Below are 21266 nucleotides of genomic sequence, written 5' to 3'. Positions count from 1 at the left end.
GTGTCGACTGGGTATTAAACCCCATATCTCTATCTCTCTGTGAACTAACCCCCCCCCCCTCTCTCTCGCTCTCTCTGAACTACCCTCTCTCTCTGAACTACCCTCTCTCTCTGAACTAACCTCTCACTCTCTCTCTGAACTACCCTCTCTCTCTCTCAACTACCCTCTCTCTCTGAACTACTCTCTCTCTCTCTGAACTACCCTCTCTCTCTGAACTACCCTCTCTCTCTCTCTCTCAACTACCCTCTCTCTCTGAACTACTCTCTCTCTCTCTCTGAACTACTCTCTCTCTCTCTGAACTACCCTCTCTCTCTCTCAACTACCCTCTCTCTGTGAACTGCTCTCTCTCTCTCTCTCTCTCTCTGAACTACCCTCTCTCTCTCTCTCTCTCTGAACTACTCTCTCTCTGAACTACACTCTCTCTCTCTCAACTACCCTCTCTCTCTCTCAACTACCCTCTCTCTGTGAACTACTCTCTCTCTCTCTCTGAACTACCCTCTCTCTCTGAACTACTCTCTCTCTCTCTGAACTACTCTCTCTCTCTCTCTGAACTACTCTCTCTCTCTTTCTCTGAACTACCCTCTCTCTCTCTCTCTCTCTCTCTCTCTGAACTACTTTGAGGAATAGCAAAGTTTGTTAAATCTCTAATAGTGTTAAATATACATTGTAATCCTTAAAGTAAAGTATTAAACACTAAAGTCCTCAGAAATAAGGTAGACTAAGTTGTATAAATGTAATTCAATCTTACACAGGTCCTCCGGTAGTCCTTAAAGTAAAGTATTAAACACTAAAGTCCTCAGAAATAAGGTAGAGTAAGTTGTATAAATGTAATTCAATCTTACACAGGTCCTCGGGTAGTCCTTAAAGTACTCTGAACTACCCTTTTTTGTCTAGCTTAACAATAATGTTTAGTTTTGAGTTTTTACTCTTATTATCTTCATTATTGCAGTTGCTGGACTGAGTGTGGTTGTCACCTCAAACAGTAAAGATAAGAGACGTTGGGATAAGAAGAACTATTGCGTTTATTGTGATAAACCATATTCAAAGCTACCTAGACATTTTGTACAGAAACATTCGCAGGAGACAGAAGTGGCAGAATTTTCATCCCTTCAAAAGAAGTGCAACAAGCGAAAAATACTGATTCAAAAACTGACAAACAAGGGTAATTTTTCATACAATTGTGAAGTTCTGAAGAAAGGAAGTGGTCAATTAGTTCCATCCAAGCGACCTAATGCAGCAGAAAAGAGAAACCCAAGAGATTATAGTCCTTGTGATCTTTGCTTGGACCTTTTCATAAATAAAAAGCTATGGAAGCACCAACAAGTATGCAAACTGAGAAAGTCACACACATCAAAAGCACGAAATCGAAATATTCAGTCGAGAAGTTCTCTGATGCTCCCGTCAGATGTTGAACATAACGCAGTACTAACCAAAATCCTGGAGGATATGAATAATGATAGCGTTTCAATGTGCGTGCGAAATGACGAACTGATATTGAAGTATGGTGTTAAACTATTGAAAGTGGGAAAGGAACAACATAACAAACATTACATTTCCCAAAAGATAAGAGAATTGGCACGTCTTGCACTTGAGTTGAGAAAAACAGATCCCCTAGTTACTTTCCAAAACGTAATCCAGCCAGCTAAATTTAAATTTGTGGTTGACGCTGTGAAAAGAATTTGTGGTTATGATGTTGTCAGTCAACGATACAAAACATCCTCTCTGGCTTTGAAATTGGGTTCATCTTTTAAAAAATGCTGTTAAAGGCAGAAGCCCTGGTTGCCCAGAATGACACCCAGAAGTGTGCTGCAGACCAATTTACTGAATAGTGTGAGCTAGAATGGGGTGATCAGATATCTTCCGAGGCATTGAAAACGCTTCAGAAAAAGAAGTGGAACAAACCTCAGCTACTTCCTATGGTTGATGATCTAATCCTGTTACAGAAATTCTTGAGAAAACAACAAGAGACTTTAATAGGTAAACTGCAGAACTCTGTTAACACCGCGGACTGGTATGAACTTTCAAAGATATTATTAACTAAGGTTATTCTTTTTAATAGAAGAAGAAGTGGAGAGTCATCCAGAATACTTATTGAAAGCTATCAAAAGTTACAAAATACAACTCATGACAATGGAGACGTGGGCAAATCATTATCCAAATTTGAAACAGAACTGTGCAAACAACTTCATCGCTTTGAAACTAAAGGAAAAAGAGGAAGGAAAGTTCCTGATTTATTGACAGAAGACATGAAAACGGGAATAGATTTACTGTTGAAATGTAGGACACAAGTAGAAGTTTTACCAGAAAACTTATACCTGTTTGCCATCCCGAACAGTGTAAATGCCCTGAGAGGTTCCGATTGTATTCGAAGATTCAGTATAGAAAGTGAAACAAAAAGGCCTGATATCATAACTTCAACCAAGCTAATAAAGCATGTGGCTACTTTCAGCCAAATGTTGTCTCTTAGAGATAATGAATTAGACATTCTCGCAAAATTTATGGGACATGACATTCGGGTTCACCGAGAGTATTATAGACTGCCAGAAAATACACTTCAGGTTGCCAAGATAAGTAAGATACTACTTGCCATGGAAACTGGAAATATCACAAAGATGGCTGGAATGAACCTTGATGACATTTCTGTTGATGTTACTACTACAAGTTAGTAAATTATTCTAAACTGTCACTTGTTTAAGACATTTTTTAAAAATTTTTTATATAGATTGGTTTCCCTTTTGGGCACCATTTTCAGTCTTGGTCGTATATTGTCGTCACCCCCGTCCATCATATTACGGGAGCCACGGTGGCTAAGTGAGTAGGACGTCGGCTCCCTAACATTGGCGCGCACATTAAAGATCCCTTGACAGTTGGAATTCGATATAAGATTACGCCGTAGCGCTGCTGTCTGGGCAAAATTTTCTCATATCACACTGTATTGCGTATGCCATGTCGGAGCAGAACAGTAGGACGTTAAACCCCATTTCATTTCCGCCATATGCTCGCACGACTCACCTGCTAGCAACCTATCTTTAACTCATTTGTGTTATGAGCTATTTAACTTTTTTTTGTCCCCTGCCTTTCGTCCGTACGTCTGTCCGTCACACTTTTTGGGACACAATAACTCTCTTTCTAATTGAACTAGAATGTTCAAACTTTGTGTAGGTGTTTATTAGGTCAATACCTTGATGGAGTTCGAAGATGAGCATTTTCTGCTTAGGGTAAGCAAAGATAAGCAATTTGATTGGTTGATGCTTTGGGACACGACGTTGGAACATCACAACTCTGATTTTAATTGCGATAGAATGTTTAAACTTGATGTAGATGTTCATTAGGTGAATGTCTTGACTGAGTTCAATAATTAACATTTCGAGCTAAAGCTAAGCAGGGCTAATCAATTTCATTGGTCGATGCTTTGGGACAAGATAATCTTGATTCTATCTGATAGAGAGTGATGAAACTTGGTGTATAGTTTGATTCCTCTATACGTTCGAAAAAAATATAAATGTGCGAGTAATTAATGTGTCATCTATTTATTTTGGGATTTCGGTGGGGGACATCAGCCTCACTGTTGGCTTGTTTCTACAATAATTGCTTCATTTCCATGTTTACATTCAGTTGATGATGAAAGTGATAATGATAGTGATGCTGAGGAACCCGTAGACGAACCATCTAAAATATGTGGTGCAAGACAGAGGGCCTGGCTACGACAGTGTCTTGTCTTTCGGATGGGACCAACAACTGAGGCCCTGTTTGCATGTAGGTGTGCACGTAAGAGAACCCTTGTTGGAATTCGAAATAACTGTAGCACCTCTGTCTGGGCAAAATTTCCCTCATAGCACTCTGCATGGCATCCCCTTTGCAGTAGTTCAGATCTAGTCATTCGGATGGGACAAAAAATGAGTCCCCATCCACCCGTAGCACGTAAAAGAACCCTTGACAGTTTCAATCGAAATAAGGGTATGTCCGTCTTCATTAGCCCGGATGTAGCAGAAAAGTCTGATAAACTCCCTTTTCATTGCATTTCGTTACATATCAACTCCAGTATTAGCAAGCATACACACAGGATTGTATATACGGTAACCCTCTTACAAACAAATCCAAAACTTTTATGCTCAGATTTGTGAAAGCACTCGACATGTATACGAATAATCATACATTCAAACAATTTAACATTCATTCTGATATGTTTTCAGGGGTTAATTTGAATGGGAGTAAGAAAGGTACATGTAAGCAAGTCAGAAGATATTGGACAGCCGATGAAAAGAGAGCTGTTTCTGAAGAGTTGGGTAACAACATTCGACAAATGAAAGTTCCCGGTAAACTGGATTGTGACAGATGTTTAAGAAAGCGAACGGAACTGTCAAGACGATCATGGAGAGACATCAAAAATTATGTTCATAATGTGATCCAGTCTAAAAAAAGACAATGAAGCATTTTTAAACATGTTCTGTTGTTGTCCGCCGCCTATTTATTTGGAGATTGCGTTTGTTTAAATTTTTGTCATTACCTACAAAAGAATAAATATGTGATATCCTTTGTACTCATTACTTTTCAAATCTTCTATTACTCATTACATGACCATTACTTCACAAATGTAATGATTACATTCCATTACCATTACCCTAGCCCTGATTACAGGCAAAATTGGAGCATGTACAGTAGCACGTTTTATTCATTAAATGACAGACAGCATCCCAAAATCAATGGAATGTGCATGGTGTTTGGCTGATATCTTCGTTCCTGGAAACCCCAGAGACTTGAAACATTTAGGACTAGTTAAGAATAATGGTCCAGGCATGTCCTGTAAATATCAAGTCTCTATCTTTAGTAGGAATCATTTTATCAGCCAAAATACATAAATTCAACAAAAAGATGCGCAACTTTTGTTGAAACTGCTCATTTTTAGGTGTTTTTTCGGCCATAGTTTTATTTCTATTTTGGATAGAGACTTCCGGTTTTAGCCGTCCCCTTGATACTGTTGAGACAAACTACCGTGTAAAATATCAGCATTCCAGCTTTCATAAATTTAAAGGGGCACCCTCCTCTACAAAGAAAAATACTCTCGAATGCATATGTATGAAGGGCCACCATTTTATTTCTTATTTTTCACGTCCACTGAAACATCCACAAGAGCAACCTAAAAAATGTACTCAACCTGAAGGTCCAAAGTTTTAGTTAGAAACTGGAAGTCCCTGGAAGTGCCCCAAATTGAGCTATGGGGCTGAAATTGCAACCCCCTGACGGCATTAGAAAAAATGTTATCTCCAAAAAAAACATCGGAATGTGCTTTGCGTCTGTACATATTGACGTATAAAATTATTTCTAATAAAGATAGAGAACTGGTCAAACTGTAAGTGTAACGCTCTTGGTAAATCATTTAATTTGCAATTTTATACGCCTGTGATCATCGCCGAGACCTGAAATAACACACTGAGGTGCGTAATATCATTCTGCACCCGTTAGTTTTCCGTTCACTCAGTCTTGACATTGTTCCTTTCATTCATTTCTTGTTTTTATGCCTGGGTTAGTTTGCAATGCTTATGGTGTCATTCGTGGTCAAAGGACAGATAACTCACCTTTGAGGAATAGCAAAGTTTGTTAAATCTCTAATAGTGTTAAATCTGCATTGTCCTCAGAAATAAGGTAGAGTAAGTTGTATAAATGTAATTCAATCTTACACAGGTCCTCCGGTAGTCCTTAAAGTAAAGTATTAAACACTAAATTCCTCAGAAATAAGGTAAAGTAAGTTGTATAAATGTAATTCAATCTTACAAAAGTCATCGGGTAGTCCTTAAAGTAAAGTATTAAACACTAAAGTCCTCAGAAATAAGGTAAAGTAAGTTGTATTAGAGGTCCTCTCATGGTAATAAATGTAAACTACTATAAACTCAAGTCCTCTCTAGTGTATAAATGTAAATCAATCTTACACAGGTCCTCAGGTAGTCCTTAAAGTAAAGTATTAAACACTAAAGTCCTCAGAAATAAGGTAAAGTAAGTTGTATTAGAGGTCCTCTCATGGTAATAAATGTAAACTACTATAAACTCAAGTCCTCTCTAGTGTATAAATGTAAATCAATCTAACACAAGTCCTCTGTAGATATTAAATATAAGAAAAGGCCTCATATAGTCTGTAAAACATGTTATATTTTTATGACTGAATCAATGCAATCTACGTAGCAGACAATGCACATGATGGCCCTGACAATAACTGTATGAAATCTTAAAGCCGTAAGACGACAGGAAACCTGGGTCCTCGGGAGGCTTTGAAAAACCATAGTCCTCACATAATGAGCAATGCAAGTATGGGTGTGTGTGTGGGGGGGGGGGGTGCGGGGGGGGGGGGTAAAATTTAAAGTACGAGTTATCGTGTAATGCTTGACCGGCAAGTATTTTATATTCTTCTTTCAATATATTACGTATTCCCTGGCACATTCATGATTACATGATTTAGAAAAGATAAAATACTCTTTCGTTTGAGCAAAAAATGTCGCTATGAGACAATAACCTAATTTCTGAAAATAGACTGCTTTCAATTTATTTTCTTTTTCGAACGACCCACCCAATTAGCCATACTACGCACGTATATATGCTTGCTCGATTTCCCATTGTTGTATGGTGACTTATTGCATGCCAGGTTGATTTCCGCTCATGTAGTCAGAATGTTGCGGTTCGATGAACTTCGAGAAATGTAATTTGAGAAATGTTTTTCAAGATTTGTATTTGGAAATTTGTATTTGGAAATTGTTTTTCGTTGTATGTATCTGATGAAATGTAAATGTAGGCAAATTTTTTGATTTTCTAAAATAAATTTTATCTTTATATGACTAAAATTAAATTAAACCAAAATACAATTTACAAATTTTTTATGACAAATATCTGATTTGTAAAACAAATATTGATTTTAAGATACAAATGTTAATTTTAGAGTCTCAAGACACGTATTTTGACTTTTAGATTACCCCCCCCCCCCTTACTCTCTAGATATAGGAATTGCAAGGAAATATTATTTAGTGACAATTTAATAAAGATAGTGACTTATAATTACGCAAAACTAATTACGTTTTTATCAAATTGGTTCAATATTTCCTTGATCTTAAGAGTTTAATGATAGTCTAATGTGGACCTCTTTATAATTATTTCATAGCATTTTATGTGTTTATTTTTATTTAAATTATAATTTTGTCGGCCAGTAAATGAATATTTCAGCAATGGTACCTTGATCAAACAAGACTCTATTCCGTAATCTTTTAGATTGAAATTTTAATTTTAGCGACATTATTTTATTAACAGAAAAAGACCAAGGACCATATATCACTGTTCTCCTGTGTTACAAAGAATCTATACAAAAATATTATGTCACCAATTTATGAAAATGTAGGTATGAATAATCAATATTATAAAATAAACATAACGCCTATGTACATATTTACAGTTTCAGCTTTTCTATTTTCATAGCTTTCATAAAACTTCAATTGAACCTTCCAGAGATATCGACAAACCTATGCACGTGATAGGAGTATTGTCTAATAATGTTTATATTGAAATTAAAGTGTGTGTGTGGGGGGGGGGGGGGGGTAAATAAAAAATGATGTTTTACGTGAATGTAACGGACACATACAGAATCTCCTACGATTCTTTCTTTATGTCAAAAAAGACGAGTAGGAGATTTTATTTAGCACGCAACCCTTTCTTACGCGCACAAATAAATAAATATAATTCTTTGGTATAGATTTAATTTTACTGAACCTTATTATATTACGGCGTAGTGATACATCATTTATTGACAGCAAGTCACCCGTTGCGAAGTCATGTATATTAACCCGGTGTTGCCTTAAAAGGTTTACTTCCTTTGACAGACCTCGGATTTTGGAGCATCATTACCAATTGGATGAATAAATTCAACCATGATTTTCAGTTAGCCTGGTGGCTGAAGTGTTGAAATTTGGTTGATGGACTTCTGGGTCACTTTGCTAAATTCCATTTTGGCGGCCATCTTTAAAAATGGCCGCCGTTATTTCATTGAAATTGAGCGCATCAGGGAAACCTTCATAACTCCTGAACAGATTGACCTATGGATATGGAATGTGGCTCACAATGTTCGCACGACAATGTTACATCTGCTGCTATATGGTACTTGCTGTTGATTGAATCACATATTTTCCAAATCAACAGATTGTTCTGGAAAAAGCAACGTTATGGCATTTTTTTTTCAAGTTTTCAACCTGGTATGCACTATCTTGTTGCTAATTCATACGGATGATAATGAAGCCCGCATATATTCAAAATTTCATACAAGGGCTAGGTTTAGGGTTACCAGGAGACGAGTTATTTATGCCATTCATACATGATAAGTATACACACAGTCGATGGACAACCACCATTCTGGATATTAAAACTACCGTTCACTCCTGAAGACACATGTGCTAGAATATACCATACGACATTAACTTGTTAATGTTGTGTGGAACAGTGGTTGTCTATAATTCTTGTCAGTATTCCTGCTGCAAACAAAGCCACCTGTGATTAAGACTGTGTACTATTCGGTGATTTTACTGTTGTGTGACCTCTTCCCCCGCCCCACCTCCAACTTGGAGGTGCGATTGTCTATAATTCTTGGGTTAGTATCCCTGATGCAAACAGAACCACCTGTGATTAAGACTTTGTACTATTCGGTGATGTTTTATAACTCCATTATGCAGATAATTTATTAATTAAAATATTTTCTTATTAAATAAGATATATTTTTTTTTATTAATTTCGATTTTTTTTTATTAATTCAGATAGATTTTTATTAATTCAGATAGATTTTTTCTAGTAATTAATATGTTTTTATAAAATAAAGATTTTGTTTATAAGGGTGTTTTTTTTATTAATTAAGATAGATTTTATTAATTAAGATAATTTTTATTTTATTTTAAATTAATGTAGTTTTTATTAATTACGATAGTTTTTTATTAATTACGATAGTTTTTTATTAATTAAGATAGATATTTTTATTTTATTTTAGATTAATGTAGTTTTTATTAATTAATATATCTTTTACTAATTAAGATAGTTTAACTGATAATTAAGATACTTTTATTTTATTTTAAATTAATGTAGTTTTTATTAATTAAGATAGTTTTTATTAATTAAGATAGTTTTTACTAATTGGGATAGTTTTTTACTGATAAGGACAGTTTTTTTATATTAATTAAGATAGGTTTTTTTATTAATTTAGATAGTTTTTATTAATTAAATAGTTTTTTTAGTTATGTATGTAGTTTTATTAATTAAGATCATTTCAACAAACAGATTTAAACAAATAATACATCAAGGTCAAAACAGTCGCGATTAATTCTACCAAATAAATTCAGTAATTGGAATGTCGTCTATGTCAAGTTAAATAAGATAAATCCACATTACTTCATTCTGACATACATTAAATCATATAAGCTAGCTCTCTGGCCTCTATAGGCGTCTTCAGATATTAATTATGTATACAAATATATATATTCAACAAATCAATTTATATAATTTACACATCTAATTAAAATCGAACTAGTTAGAATAAAGAAGGGGGAATTGATAGAAAATAAGACACCCACACTTCACACAAAACAAATGTCGAATACTTTATTATTCTGTACTTCACATCAAGTCATCATCATATCCGATACTGTCATATTAAAATCTATACATCTAAAAATAGAAAACCAATATGTTATCAATTTATACACTGTGATAAAACTAGTGTATACATGATAGACCTGTTTATACATCATTAAAGACTGACTTGTGAAGATGAGATGCCCTTGTTTATACACCATTAAAGACTGGTCTGTGACAATAATTAGCCTATATATCATTCTGACTATGCATTTTCTTTATCTTGTTTAGTGTCTGCCAATTCCTGAATTTTTTGTCACGAATTAATGCGAGACATGACGAATATTAGAGAGTTACTATAATTAGCCTGGCAGATATTATAGTTACTATAATTAGACTGACAGGTATTATGGTTACTATAATTAGACTAGTCGTAGAGTAAATAAAGGTTCTATATAAATACAATGCTGTTTAACATCCTACTTGTCTTCCATCATCTACATTAATACATTCTAATTTTCGAGGGAAAGAGTAACTTGGCTTACTAAGATATTACACGTGTGAAATAAACCACTGCAAATGATTTAGACATTTATAATTCGTTTAAACTGGTGGGGGTGGTAAACGTTTTAATGTATGTATTAAATGTGTACCTACCAACATAAGTATAAGATAAATTGAACCCCTTACATTGGGTCAAATCATCGTTTTCAGCGAACTCTACTTGAACATCTCCTTCTGTCGCTGTTATTGGTGTTGGAGCAGTCCCGCCACAAAAAGTGTATCTGTAATAAGAGATAATACACACAAAGACTATGTACAAACATTAGAGCTAGTCCTTGAGAGCGAGAGAGAGAGGGGGAGGGGCATTTCTTGACTAACACACGGTTCAATTTTATTTCAATGATTCGCTTGCGGGTATGGGTTTTTGACAATGGAAAAATACCGACGATGTTCGACAGGCGACCCTACTCCTTGTCACGTACAAGCGATGAATCGAAACCACACTATTTGCCTCAATGACGACCTTTATAATTCAACGCACATGCGTTAATCATTCGCCCCCGCCCCACCCCTACATATTAAGAGATAGAACATACTAACACTGTATATACATCCATTACAGATTATAAGATATACTAATTAGAATTTTACCTAAAGCATAATCTAACCCGCCCACCATCTCTTCTATATGTTACAGTTAACGTATATTTAAAACCGTCGACATTCCAAGAATCACGATATGTGTATTAAAACTCTCACCGAAGCGACTGCGTGAATATGTCCAGGCTATCTTGACAATTAGTGGTACCACTCGAGCCTTGGTCACACCCTGGGGCAGCTGTTTTCTGTATTTCAAAATCCCCATCAAATGCAATACGGATCTGTTTACCGGAAACTCCCGGAATGTTAATTACAAAAGAAATGTCTGCTAGGTAATTATTCGGGTAATTGGGTGATGTTATAATATTGTCTATAACTGAAACAAAAGAAAATAAAGATTATCATGTTTCGTTTCAGGGAGAGAGAGAGAGAGAGAGAGTTTAACAAACGTTCATACGACACAAACTAGGTCATTTCGGGACTAACACGAGGTTCAATTTTATTTCAATGATTCGCTTGCCCGTAAGGGTCTTTAGCAGTGGGAGGAAACTGGAGGACCCGGAGAAAACCCACGAGGCTGGACAGGCGACCCTACTTCTTATACAGAAAGGGTGGATGTAATAAATATTAACTCATGAGTATTACTAGTTTGATATTATAATTGGTAGAGATGTATAAACTGATCTACTAACCTTGACTGAGTATTACTAGTTTGATATTATAATTGGTAGAGATGTGAGATGTATAAACTGATCTACTAACCTTCACAAGTTGGTCCAGTTATTCTATCTATGCAAGAACAATTGAATCCCCCTTCGATACGTGAACAAGTTCCATCATACTGACAGGGGTTCGGCTCACATACATCTTCTATAAATAAACACTTTAGATTAAAGTAGATAAAATACAAGTATTTCTAAGTTTATTATAGATACATACATACAAAAATTAAAACAAACTCTCGTTTTTCAAGTTTACGGTAGATAAAATTAAAATCACTAAAAAAATAAATTCTTGTTTTTTCAAGGATTGGCGTGTGTTTGGTTGTGAATTCCTACATGTAATTCTCAATCCCACAAAGACATCTAGTGACTTTAGGTTCGTGTACTGTCCGCCAATTCAAAATGGCCTTGTTAATTTAAGTATAAGATGTCTACTTTCGCTATTTAGTGAAACTGATCAAAGAGCTACTACAAGGTAACATGGATAATTAAATCAAACACAAATGAAATGAAATGGGGTTTAACGTCCTACTTTTCTGCTCTGTAAATCAAACACATATTTCTAGGATAAAATATGGTAGTAAAATAGATTGATTATATTATAGTACTATTTGAAAACTATCTTACTCTCACAAAAGTCACCGGTAAATCCAGCCACACAGATACATGACACTCCACCAGCCTCTGGTACACAAGTTCCATTGTTTTGACAAGTTTCCGCAACACATAGATCAACTAGAATTATATCAAGATAATGCTCATCAAAATAACATAATATACAAATATAATATACAAGAAAATAATTTTCCGTCATAAAGATTGGTAGCTGTTGTGTCTTCTTCATTTACAACGAAATAACTCTCACGATTGTCGCGGATGCGACCGTAGTTTGTCTGGATACAAAACATTGCTACTTGGTTATCTAGATCAAACATTCATTCTCGGTTATCTAGCAAACATTCATTCTCGGTTATCTAGCAAACATTCATTCTCGGTTATCTAGCTCAACATATCAAAAACAGTACAAGCATGTGAGTATGTTTCAAAACATCCAAATGACAATCATATTTGAAGGGGTGAAAACATGGTCTGGACACTTCTAAACAAGCCAACAGTGCGACTGATGTCCACCGCCGCAATGACACATACTAATTAAATGCACATTTATCTTTATGAAAAGTATCGAGCAATCCGACTGATTATGTATACTTAGTCTAAGCAGACACGGTTTTGAGGTACCTGGTAGTTCAACTATACACTACGTTTCATCACTCTCCGTCAGTTAGAATCAAAGTTATCTTGTCCAAAAGCACGGACCAATTAAATTTCTCAGCTCTGCTTAGCTTTAGCGGCTAATGTTAATCATTGAACTCAGTCAAGACATTCACCGGAAGAACATCTACACCAACTTTAAACATTCTACCGCAATTAAAAGCAGGGTTGTTATTTGACCAATAAAGTTGCCTATAGCTACTTAGCCTAAGCAGAAAATTTGCATCATCGAACTTAGTCACAGCGTTGGTATTATGAATCTATACTCTGGGTTTCATCACTCTCACCCAGCAGTTATCGTGTTCCAAAGTATCACCAATAAAATTGAACCATTTGTTAGTCCCGAAGTGACATTAACCCTCTCTCTCTCTCTCTCTCTCTCTCTTTACAACAGGGCAGCATGATTGACAATATTAATACAAATACATTGCTGACATAAAATATAGTATTAAAATAGATTAGGTTATCTTACCCTCACAATTGTCACCGGTAAATCCGTCCTCACATTTACATGACACCCCACCAGCTTCTGATACACAAGTTCCATTATTTTGGCAAAGTTTAGTAGCACAAAGATCAACTAGAATTATATCGAAATAATCGTCAACAAAGTTTAGCAGCACCCAGATCGACTAGAATTATGTATGGTTTAATGGTCGACAGCGAGACATTAAGTAATATATTGATACAGCACGAGGCGTTAGCCGAGTGTTGTAGAAATATATTACGCAATGTCTTGAGCTCGAGACCATTAAAAAACTTAAAATACAGACACTATCCAGCACGTGCTTTTCAATGAAAAACGTCACGCGAGTCCAATATTTCATCTAGTATAGATAATGTTCGATTGGCAAGTTTTCCGTACCATTATTGGAATTAATGGTAGGCCAACATCAAAGGATGACGTCACATCTGTATTTTAAATCGAAATAATCGTCAACAAAGTTTAGCAGCACACAGATCGACTAGAATTATATCGAAATAATCTTTATAAAAGTAGTCTACATCCTTCAAGTAAGAGAAATTTTCAGTCAGTACAGTGAACTCTTTCACATTTGAATAACCTTTACGTGCGCGCGAGTATCAGGTGAATACTTGCTGTAGGACCATCTTTAGTTAAAATGGGAACAGACAAATGTTGCTATTAATTCCTACCACCACAATCTGCTCCCGAGAAGCCACAGGGACAATTACAAATACCATTAACACATACTCCATTGTTGAGACATTCGACATCATCACAAGGATCTAAACAAAATGATATTAAATTAGTTAAAACAGGTTTATATAATATTTTTGCCTTTGTCTCATCTCCCATAATATGTCTATAATCTGAATTTAAACTATGTTTAAGATTTATAATTGACACATGAGTTACGCGGATTAAATCCCCGTATATGGCAGTAATACAAGTAAGGAAAATAAGCGGAACCTTTTGGTACCTCGTTGTCATTAGAATGGCAGTTTACCAATATAATTATCCAAAACATTTCTTTCTTTACATTTTAAAGTCTGTTCAAAAACATGCTTGGCAGAGATTTGAATCTTACAGAAATTCAATCTGATTAAAACACCGATCCTGTTTCGTTTCGTTTTTTATAGTTCAAAATTTCGTTTTACTTGTCTTCACAACACTAGGATCTGGAAGAGTTGTTATATTACCGGCGTTTGGTTGAAGTGCGGGATTAGCCCCTCACACGGTCTGTTACGGCGACTTCTTGGCGTGTCATGCAGGGAACTGTGAGTAAACCACTGGAAACGTCAACGCTGATTGATTAATCAATGTCTGGCGTCACAGGGTCAAAAGCCGCTCGTACGACCACTGACACGGCCTTCCAGTACAACTTGTCAGATCTTTAGGTAGTGTAGGCCATCGGAAGTATAATAAAACGAAACGAAATATAGATCTGTATTTTAATCAGTCTGAGAGAAATTAGCCTATACATTTAGAAATCAGTAGCGGATTATCAGTGAGGCTGAAGCCTCAGACCCAAAGATTTTGTAAAAAAAAATTTTTTAGACTTGTCTGATACGATTAAAAACGCATAGACAATGAATGTTAGGGGGGTGGGGTTTAGGCCCAACGGGAATCAACATAGGCCCTGACCCGAAATTAATTCGGCCCACGCCATTTTAAATAGGCCCTATTTAAAAACTAAATAGGCCCTCCAGCAACTGCCGCCTCAGGCCTTGGTGGAGCTTAATCCGCCACTGTATCTAATGACATGTTTTGTATAAAGTCATTATTTGAGATAGTTTACTATCAAACTAAAGGGGAATGACCACTGTCTCCCAGAAAATAAAAATAATCAATCTTGAATAATTTCATATTGAAAATAAGGTTGTCCTCCCCTAATTAGCGAAACTCCTACTTGGAAAAACAAATGAACAGTTAAAATATTGAAAATAACCTTTTCATGTCCAAATTAGCGAAAATCCTAGGTGGTAAAACTAATTAACAGTAAAAACATCGAAAATTGAAAGACATCCGATATACCCCCCACGGTTAAATCACCTCAGACCGAAATCTTTTTTAAAACAATTGCTCAATATCTCCATAAGCTATAGAATAACTTTTACATTAGGATACATACATACACTGTACCAAGTTCATTTTAAATACGATTTTCATTAATAATGATAATATGGTTACGTGTGCAATAAACAAGAGTGTAATTGTCCCTAGGTGTGTTATATTAGAATTAAAACTGTCAAGAGTTAAGTACTACGTATAATTACCTTTACAACAGTTGCACAGGTCCGCTCTTTTAAATGTATCACAACTTACACTTTCAAGGTTAAACGCTGGCCTTCTCCTCCAATACCTTCTTCTGTGTGAATGACCAGTAGAAACGGTTGCAACAACAAGAACAGCAACTAACAAACCACGCATAATGATTATTTAACGCGAAGTTGAACGTGTAAGACAAGTTCTGGTGGAGTTATGATGCTCATTATGGGTATGCCGTCTTTTAAAAGCCATGAAATGGCAACAGTTGTTGTTTACGTTTTCCTAGCCATCTGAAAATATATCGTCAGCAACGTCAACAAGGACGTAATTTGGATAGTTTGGATTAGAATAAGGAAGTAAAGAATGCTTTGTGTGAATATACACAGAGAAAAAAGGATCACAATATCGGAATGTTTATGCGAATGTTAATGCGCTCGAGATAGATTTGTTACGTAAATAAATATATGAGATAGTAAAATGAATATTTTGACATATTCTGTTTTGCAACTATGGCGGTGAAAGCAGCCGGTGCAGCACGTAACAGGCCTATGACGCAAGCAAAGCATGAACCCCTTGCGTAATGAAAATAATATTTGGGAAATCAGCCATCCAGGACAGTTTTAAAATCGCTATGTTCACTGTCTGTATTTCACAATTGGACTCTGACAACTGACTACAACTAAAAGATGGCAAGTTATTGAAATGGGGAATAATAAATTTCAATGAGACAGACTAGTACGGCAGCTGGGTTATCGTCCGTCGACCATCATTACGAAGAGAGGGGGGGGGGCTTAGATTTAAAGTCCGTTCGACACAAACTAGGTCATTTCGGGACTAACATATTGCTATTTATTTCTTTTATTCACTTGTGCGTACGGGTCTTTAGCAGTGGGAGGAAACTGGCGGATCCGGAGAAAAACCAAATCGGACATTTTTATACGCCCATTCGTAGTTTGGAGTTACCGCCCTTGTCATCCTAGCATCTCAATGGCACGATACAGTCTAGAATATTTGGTGGACAAACCTTATCATTATTATTCAGCATAATAGCAAAGCTGCACCAATTCGAATATATAAAATATCTTTGGTTTTCACGGCACAAAAATTTAATATTGGTCAAATCTTCCCACACATTCTATGTCTTGACAGTGAACCGTGGAGTGTAGTAGTTTCCTGTTAAAGTTCTTAATATGGACTCAATAAGGAGAGAGAGAGAGAGAGAAAAAAATGGGGTTTAACGTCCACTCGACACAAACTAGGTCATTTCAGGACTAACATATGTTTTTTAAAATTTTATTTCTATAATTCGCTTGTGCATAGGGGTCTTTAGCTGTGGGGGGGGGAAAACCGGACGACCCGGAGAAAACCCACGAGGTTGGACATGCGACCCTACTCCTTGTCACGTACAACCGGGGATTCGAAACCACGCCAGTATACTCAATGACAGACTTTATGATACAGCGCGCACGCTAACCTTTCAGCCATCCAACCCTCGACTCAATAAGCATAAATCGACGTAAAGTTACAAGGACTAGGATTACATATTCAAGCGTAAGTCTGATGAACAAATAAAACTTGCCCCAGTTTCTCTTGGCCCGGCCAGCTTGTTCCTGCCAGAGAAGCCATGCAACTTTCCTAAGATTGGCATTGCCGGAATGAGTTCTTATAATAATAATTCTTTTTTCGTGTATTAAAGCCTTGCGGACATAATAAAGTTTAAGCATATTAATATGAATTAATATACAATTAAATCAATATTAACAATATTAAACATCGTGTTACTTCATTAGTTAATAATTTCTAAATTTATTATTATATATTGTGGATAAAAATGTATTAATTGATTGATTGGTTGCATATACCCAAATGTGCAGAAACAAAGCCAATTATGCATAATGTATACAATATTTGAAAACTGCGTCTAATATCTTTTAAGGTTCTACAACCTACTCTGAATCTCAGAATAGTAAGACGTTAAATCCCATTTCATTTCCTACTCTGAATCTCTATGGCATTTTAAGCACGCTACCTTTTGGTGACAGATGCGCCTGGAAACCAGCTAATTATGACATAAGAATCATAATTTGAAAACAATTTAATTTACGTTTTAAGTAAATAACAGAGACAGACTTAGATCAGGACAGGAGGTTATCATATTCAGGGGTAGAGGGTACAAATTTTCAGATGTCCACCAACGGCAGTAAAGGCTGGTGTAATCAATTTCAAAAGGTAACATGTATAGAAATATCTCAATACTTTATTCCCGTTATATTTCATTTTATAACCATTTCATATACATATGTAGATATTTTATGATAATATATTATTTTATACTTTGATCATAAAAATTTATTTCCTTGTTGGGCCTTCCTTATGCAATCAAATCGATTTTAAAACACGATATATAATACCTTTTATTATCGCTGTTAAAATCAACAACTGAATTTTTACAAAATAATTTTCTTATTTATAACATTTAAAACCGTGATACATTTAAAATATAACATTCTGAAAAAATATTTGAAATTGTGTATGGAAAATTCCTCTAGTACGATTCATCGTGAACGTAAACAGAATCTAACTACGTGGGTTGGTAACATATCGTTGTGTTAATTTAATGAAATCCATGTAATTCCAAACAATCAATAAGTTTATGCAGCAAATCGACTACATTCGGTTAAGGGCCCTGTCCAGAGAGAAAGATAGGGTTTAATGTACCCCGTCATTTCGAGACTTACATACACTGTAAATAATATTTGTGTATTTTCACCGTAAATTGACTGCATTTTAACACTGACTTGTAAATTTACATCTAAGTGGTAGATTTAGATTTAGAAACAGCATGCAAATTTACAGTGAGTGTAAAATAACTTGTTCTTGTTAGGGTGACCCATGCACCCTACAGAATGTTGGTCTCGACACGGCGAATGTACACGCTTCAGTGGCTTATCTTGAAGTGATTTCTCGCATACACTACGCACTATGGTAACACTCAGCGGAAGAGTCTATGATACTATAAATAGCCATCGCACGTCCAATTCTCTACACATCTATCAACTATTACAGCCGTAAAAAATCTACTTTTGATGAATCTGAATAGCAGAAATATTTAGCTTATTGGTTATTACAGTAGCTTTAGAAATTACGTTTGTTTTATTTTTTAAATTGCTTTATCATTAACTGTACCATTAACTGTACATTGAGCATATTCAATGTTATTTCACTGGTTGCAGATATAAAATACCTTTATAATCTAAATGTTATAATAACTTGGTACCCTTTTACTTGTCAACTCCGACAAGTTACGGTCATCCACAGATAACTATTTACTAAAAGAAAAAATGGCTGAACTTTCATGTTATAGAGATCCCTCTTTCAAGTCAAGCACCAACACAGTGGGTTTTCTTGACTCTCAGCAACTGTAAATATGTTATTCCGAGAGGATTTTAATTATTGCGTTTATTTAGATCTTCCCCATCATCTGTATATTTGGTTTGTTCTATACTGATACATGTATTCTAATTTGGGGGTGGATGTGCGAATGGTTAGCACGTGCGTGCTGTATCATAAGGTCTGTCATTGAGTCAACTGGCGTGGTTTTGAATCCCCGGTTGTACGTGACAGGGAGTAGGGTCACCTGTCCAACCTCGTGGGTTTTCTCCAGGTCCTCCGTTTTCCTCTCACCGCTCTCTCTCTTTCTCTCTTCCTCCCTCTCTCCCATAGTAAGTGCGGTAGGACCGCACTACACGCAAAATAAAAATCTAAAAGATAAACTTGCGGACAGGACTATACAGACATAGCAAAAAATAAACAAACATCAAATCAAGTGAATGGATCCAGAGGCCAGCCGTAAGCATCCACTGCGCTGTACAGTCCCGGACCTGTTATGGTACAGGCCATGGGCGTCACACATGGTGGGGGGGAGTACGCCCCACCCCAAATACTTGGACCCCCCCCCCCCAAAAAAAAAAAAAAAACAATAATAAAAAATAAAAATAAATTACATAGTAGTCCCTAAAAACAATTATTAGGATCAGTTAAGATTCTATCTGTATAAAACAATGTACAAATTAAAACACAAACACTTATGTTTACTTTTTGAAATCCATTTATAATACACAAAATGTACAAAATACTTTAAATTTCTATACAAATGTAAATGTCAATGTGTATATGTGTATAGTATTGTATTTAACAAGGTGATTGTCAAATATGCATCCTCATAAACTAAAGTTATGTGATCAAGTTTTGTTTCATTTGGATCCTCCTCATAAAAATTCTCCTACTAAACTCTCTTTGTCGTATTGTTCATAACTCAAGCGTGACATTCAATATGTAAAAGTCATGAAAAAAATATGAATACGGCTCGCCCCGAGTTAAACATGATAAACATTGTATTGGTGTGATATTTTAGTTTAACCCCTGAAATTGAAAAAAAGAATTAAATGATTTACAAAAAAGATGTAACAGAAATCATGAAACCGATACTGACATTAGTTGTCCCTTCAATGGCAATAGTGAAATGAAATGAAATGTGGTTTTATGGCACGTCAGCACCAACCGGGCTATATTGCGCCAAACATATGGTGATTCTTTCGAGACAAGCTAAATCTTATCACAAAGTTATATGCATAAATAAAAACAATATCACAGTATCTAATTTAAAAACAAAAATAAAAAATTAAAATAGAAAATATTACACATACACATGTATATATACTATTCAAAAAAAGTAGGGGATATTTGATTTTGGGGGGATAATACTAAAATATGCAAATGACTACGAAAAAAGTCACTATAGAACCTAACAGAAGAAACATTTCCAGTTACATGTGACGCCCAAACGCACCAATAGCTACCGCATGGAATGCAGGTGATGCTTGGGATCATCATGGGGGTCCAACCCAAGATTTGCACGACTCGTGACTTTGAATGTTACAGTCATTGTGGCATTGAATTCCAGGGTGGAAACATCAGTTTAATTGTTTTAGTGACCAGAAAACAAATTTTGATATGCGTCGGCTTACCCAAAATGAAAGGTTACGTGCCCTTGGCATGCTACAGATCGGCACAACACAGGCGGTTGTGGCGCGGACGATGAATGTTTCTCAGTCTGTCATAAGCAGGCTATGGTCCAGATACCGTGATACACAATCTGTACAGGACAGACCACGCTCAGGTCGACCAAGGGCGACAACTCAAGCCCAGGATCGATTTATCCGTACCTTGGCCTTGAGAAATCGTGTCATCACAGCAAATCAGATCAGCGCTCGTCTTCAAACAGACACTGGTGTGAGAGTGAGTGGCCAGACGATTCGGAATCGACTGCATAGGGGTCACCTTCGCGCCCGACGTCCTCACGTGATCCCTTGTTTGAGAGATCATCACATTCAGGCAAGACGTCGTAGGTGTAGTGATCGTCAACACTGGGATAATCGACGCTGGAGCAATGTGATGTTTTCAGATGAGTCAAGGTTCACTGTTGATTTTTTGGACAGACGTAGGAGGGTGTGGCGTCGTCGAAACGAGCGCTTCCACGACGTTAACGTCATCAGACATGATCGATTTGGGGGTGGTTCTGTTATGGTGTGGGGAGGCATCACTGTTGCTGGAAGAACGGCTTTACATGTTGTTGCAGGGCGTGTTACAGGCCAGTACTACCGGGACAACATCTTGGCAGTCCATGTTGTGCCGTTCGCACGACGTCATGGCCGCCGTTTCATCTTCCAGGATGACAACGCAAGATGTCACAGGGCCAGGATCGTTACAGGTTACCTTCAACAACAGAACATCACCACATTACCTTGGCCAGCACTGAGTCCCGACCTCTCCCCCATCGAGCATGTCTG

The 21266-nt window shown here is 36.3% G+C and overlaps 2 protein-coding genes across 2 annotated transcripts; one reads left to right on the top strand and one right to left on the bottom strand.

Moving 5' to 3' along the window:
• The first annotated feature begins 2246 nt into the window (after positions 1–2246).
• On the top strand, positions 2247–4429 carry LOC126830572 (uncharacterized). The gene is made up of 2 exons (XM_050560972.2): positions 2247–2661; positions 4194–4429. The coding sequence occupies exons 1-2, from the start codon at positions 2247–2249 to the stop codon at positions 4427–4429; spliced, it is 651 nt and encodes a 216-aa protein (XP_050416929.1).
• Positions 4430–8703: 4274 nt separating this feature from the next.
• Positions 8704–15646, bottom strand: LOC126831005 (fibropellin-1). Its single transcript, XM_050561629.2, has 8 exons — positions 15426–15646; positions 13842–13934; positions 13159–13266; positions 12042–12149; positions 11455–11562; positions 10852–11068; positions 10246–10373; positions 8704–9681 (listed from the first exon to the last, which is right to left on the bottom strand). Exons 1-8 carry the CDS (start codon positions 15577–15579, stop codon positions 9674–9676), a joined length of 924 nt encoding a protein of 307 aa, XP_050417586.1. The 5' UTR covers positions 15580–15646; the 3' UTR covers positions 8704–9673.
• Positions 15647–21266: the final 5620 nt, after the last annotated feature.

Source organism: Patella vulgata, chromosome 8 (genome assembly GCF_932274485.2).
Source record: "Patella vulgata chromosome 8, xgPatVulg1.2, whole genome shotgun sequence".
Lineage (NCBI taxonomy): Eukaryota > Metazoa > Mollusca > Gastropoda > Patellidae > Patella > Patella vulgata.
Note: the sequence above shows the minus strand (reverse complement) of the source record. Positions and strands in the feature narration are given on the sequence as shown.

What these genes read in the sequence shown, in the direction of transcription:
- LOC126830572 (XM_050560972.2), top strand. Translation starts at nt 2,247, where the DNA reads ATGAAAACGGGAATAGATTTACTGTTGAAATGTAGGACACAAGTAGAA. An exon ending in TGTTGATGTTACTACTACAA is followed by an intron (nt 2,662 to 4,193) that starts GTTAGTAAATTA and finishes ATATGTTTTCAG; the next exon opens with GGGTTAATTTGAATGGGAGT.
- LOC126831005 (XM_050561629.2), bottom strand. Translation starts at nt 15,579, where the DNA reads ATGCGTGGTTTGTTAGTTGCTGTTCTTGTTGTTGCAACCGTTTCTACT. An exon ending in CCTGTGCAACTGTTGTAAAG is followed by an intron (nt 13,935 to 15,425) that starts GTAATTATACGT and finishes CATTTTGTTTAG; the next exon opens with ATCCTTGTGATGATGTCGAA. An exon ending in TACCGGTGACTTTTGTGAGA is followed by an intron (nt 11,563 to 12,041) that starts GTAAGATAGTTT and finishes GTTTATTTATAG; the next exon opens with AAGATGTATGTGAGCCGAAC.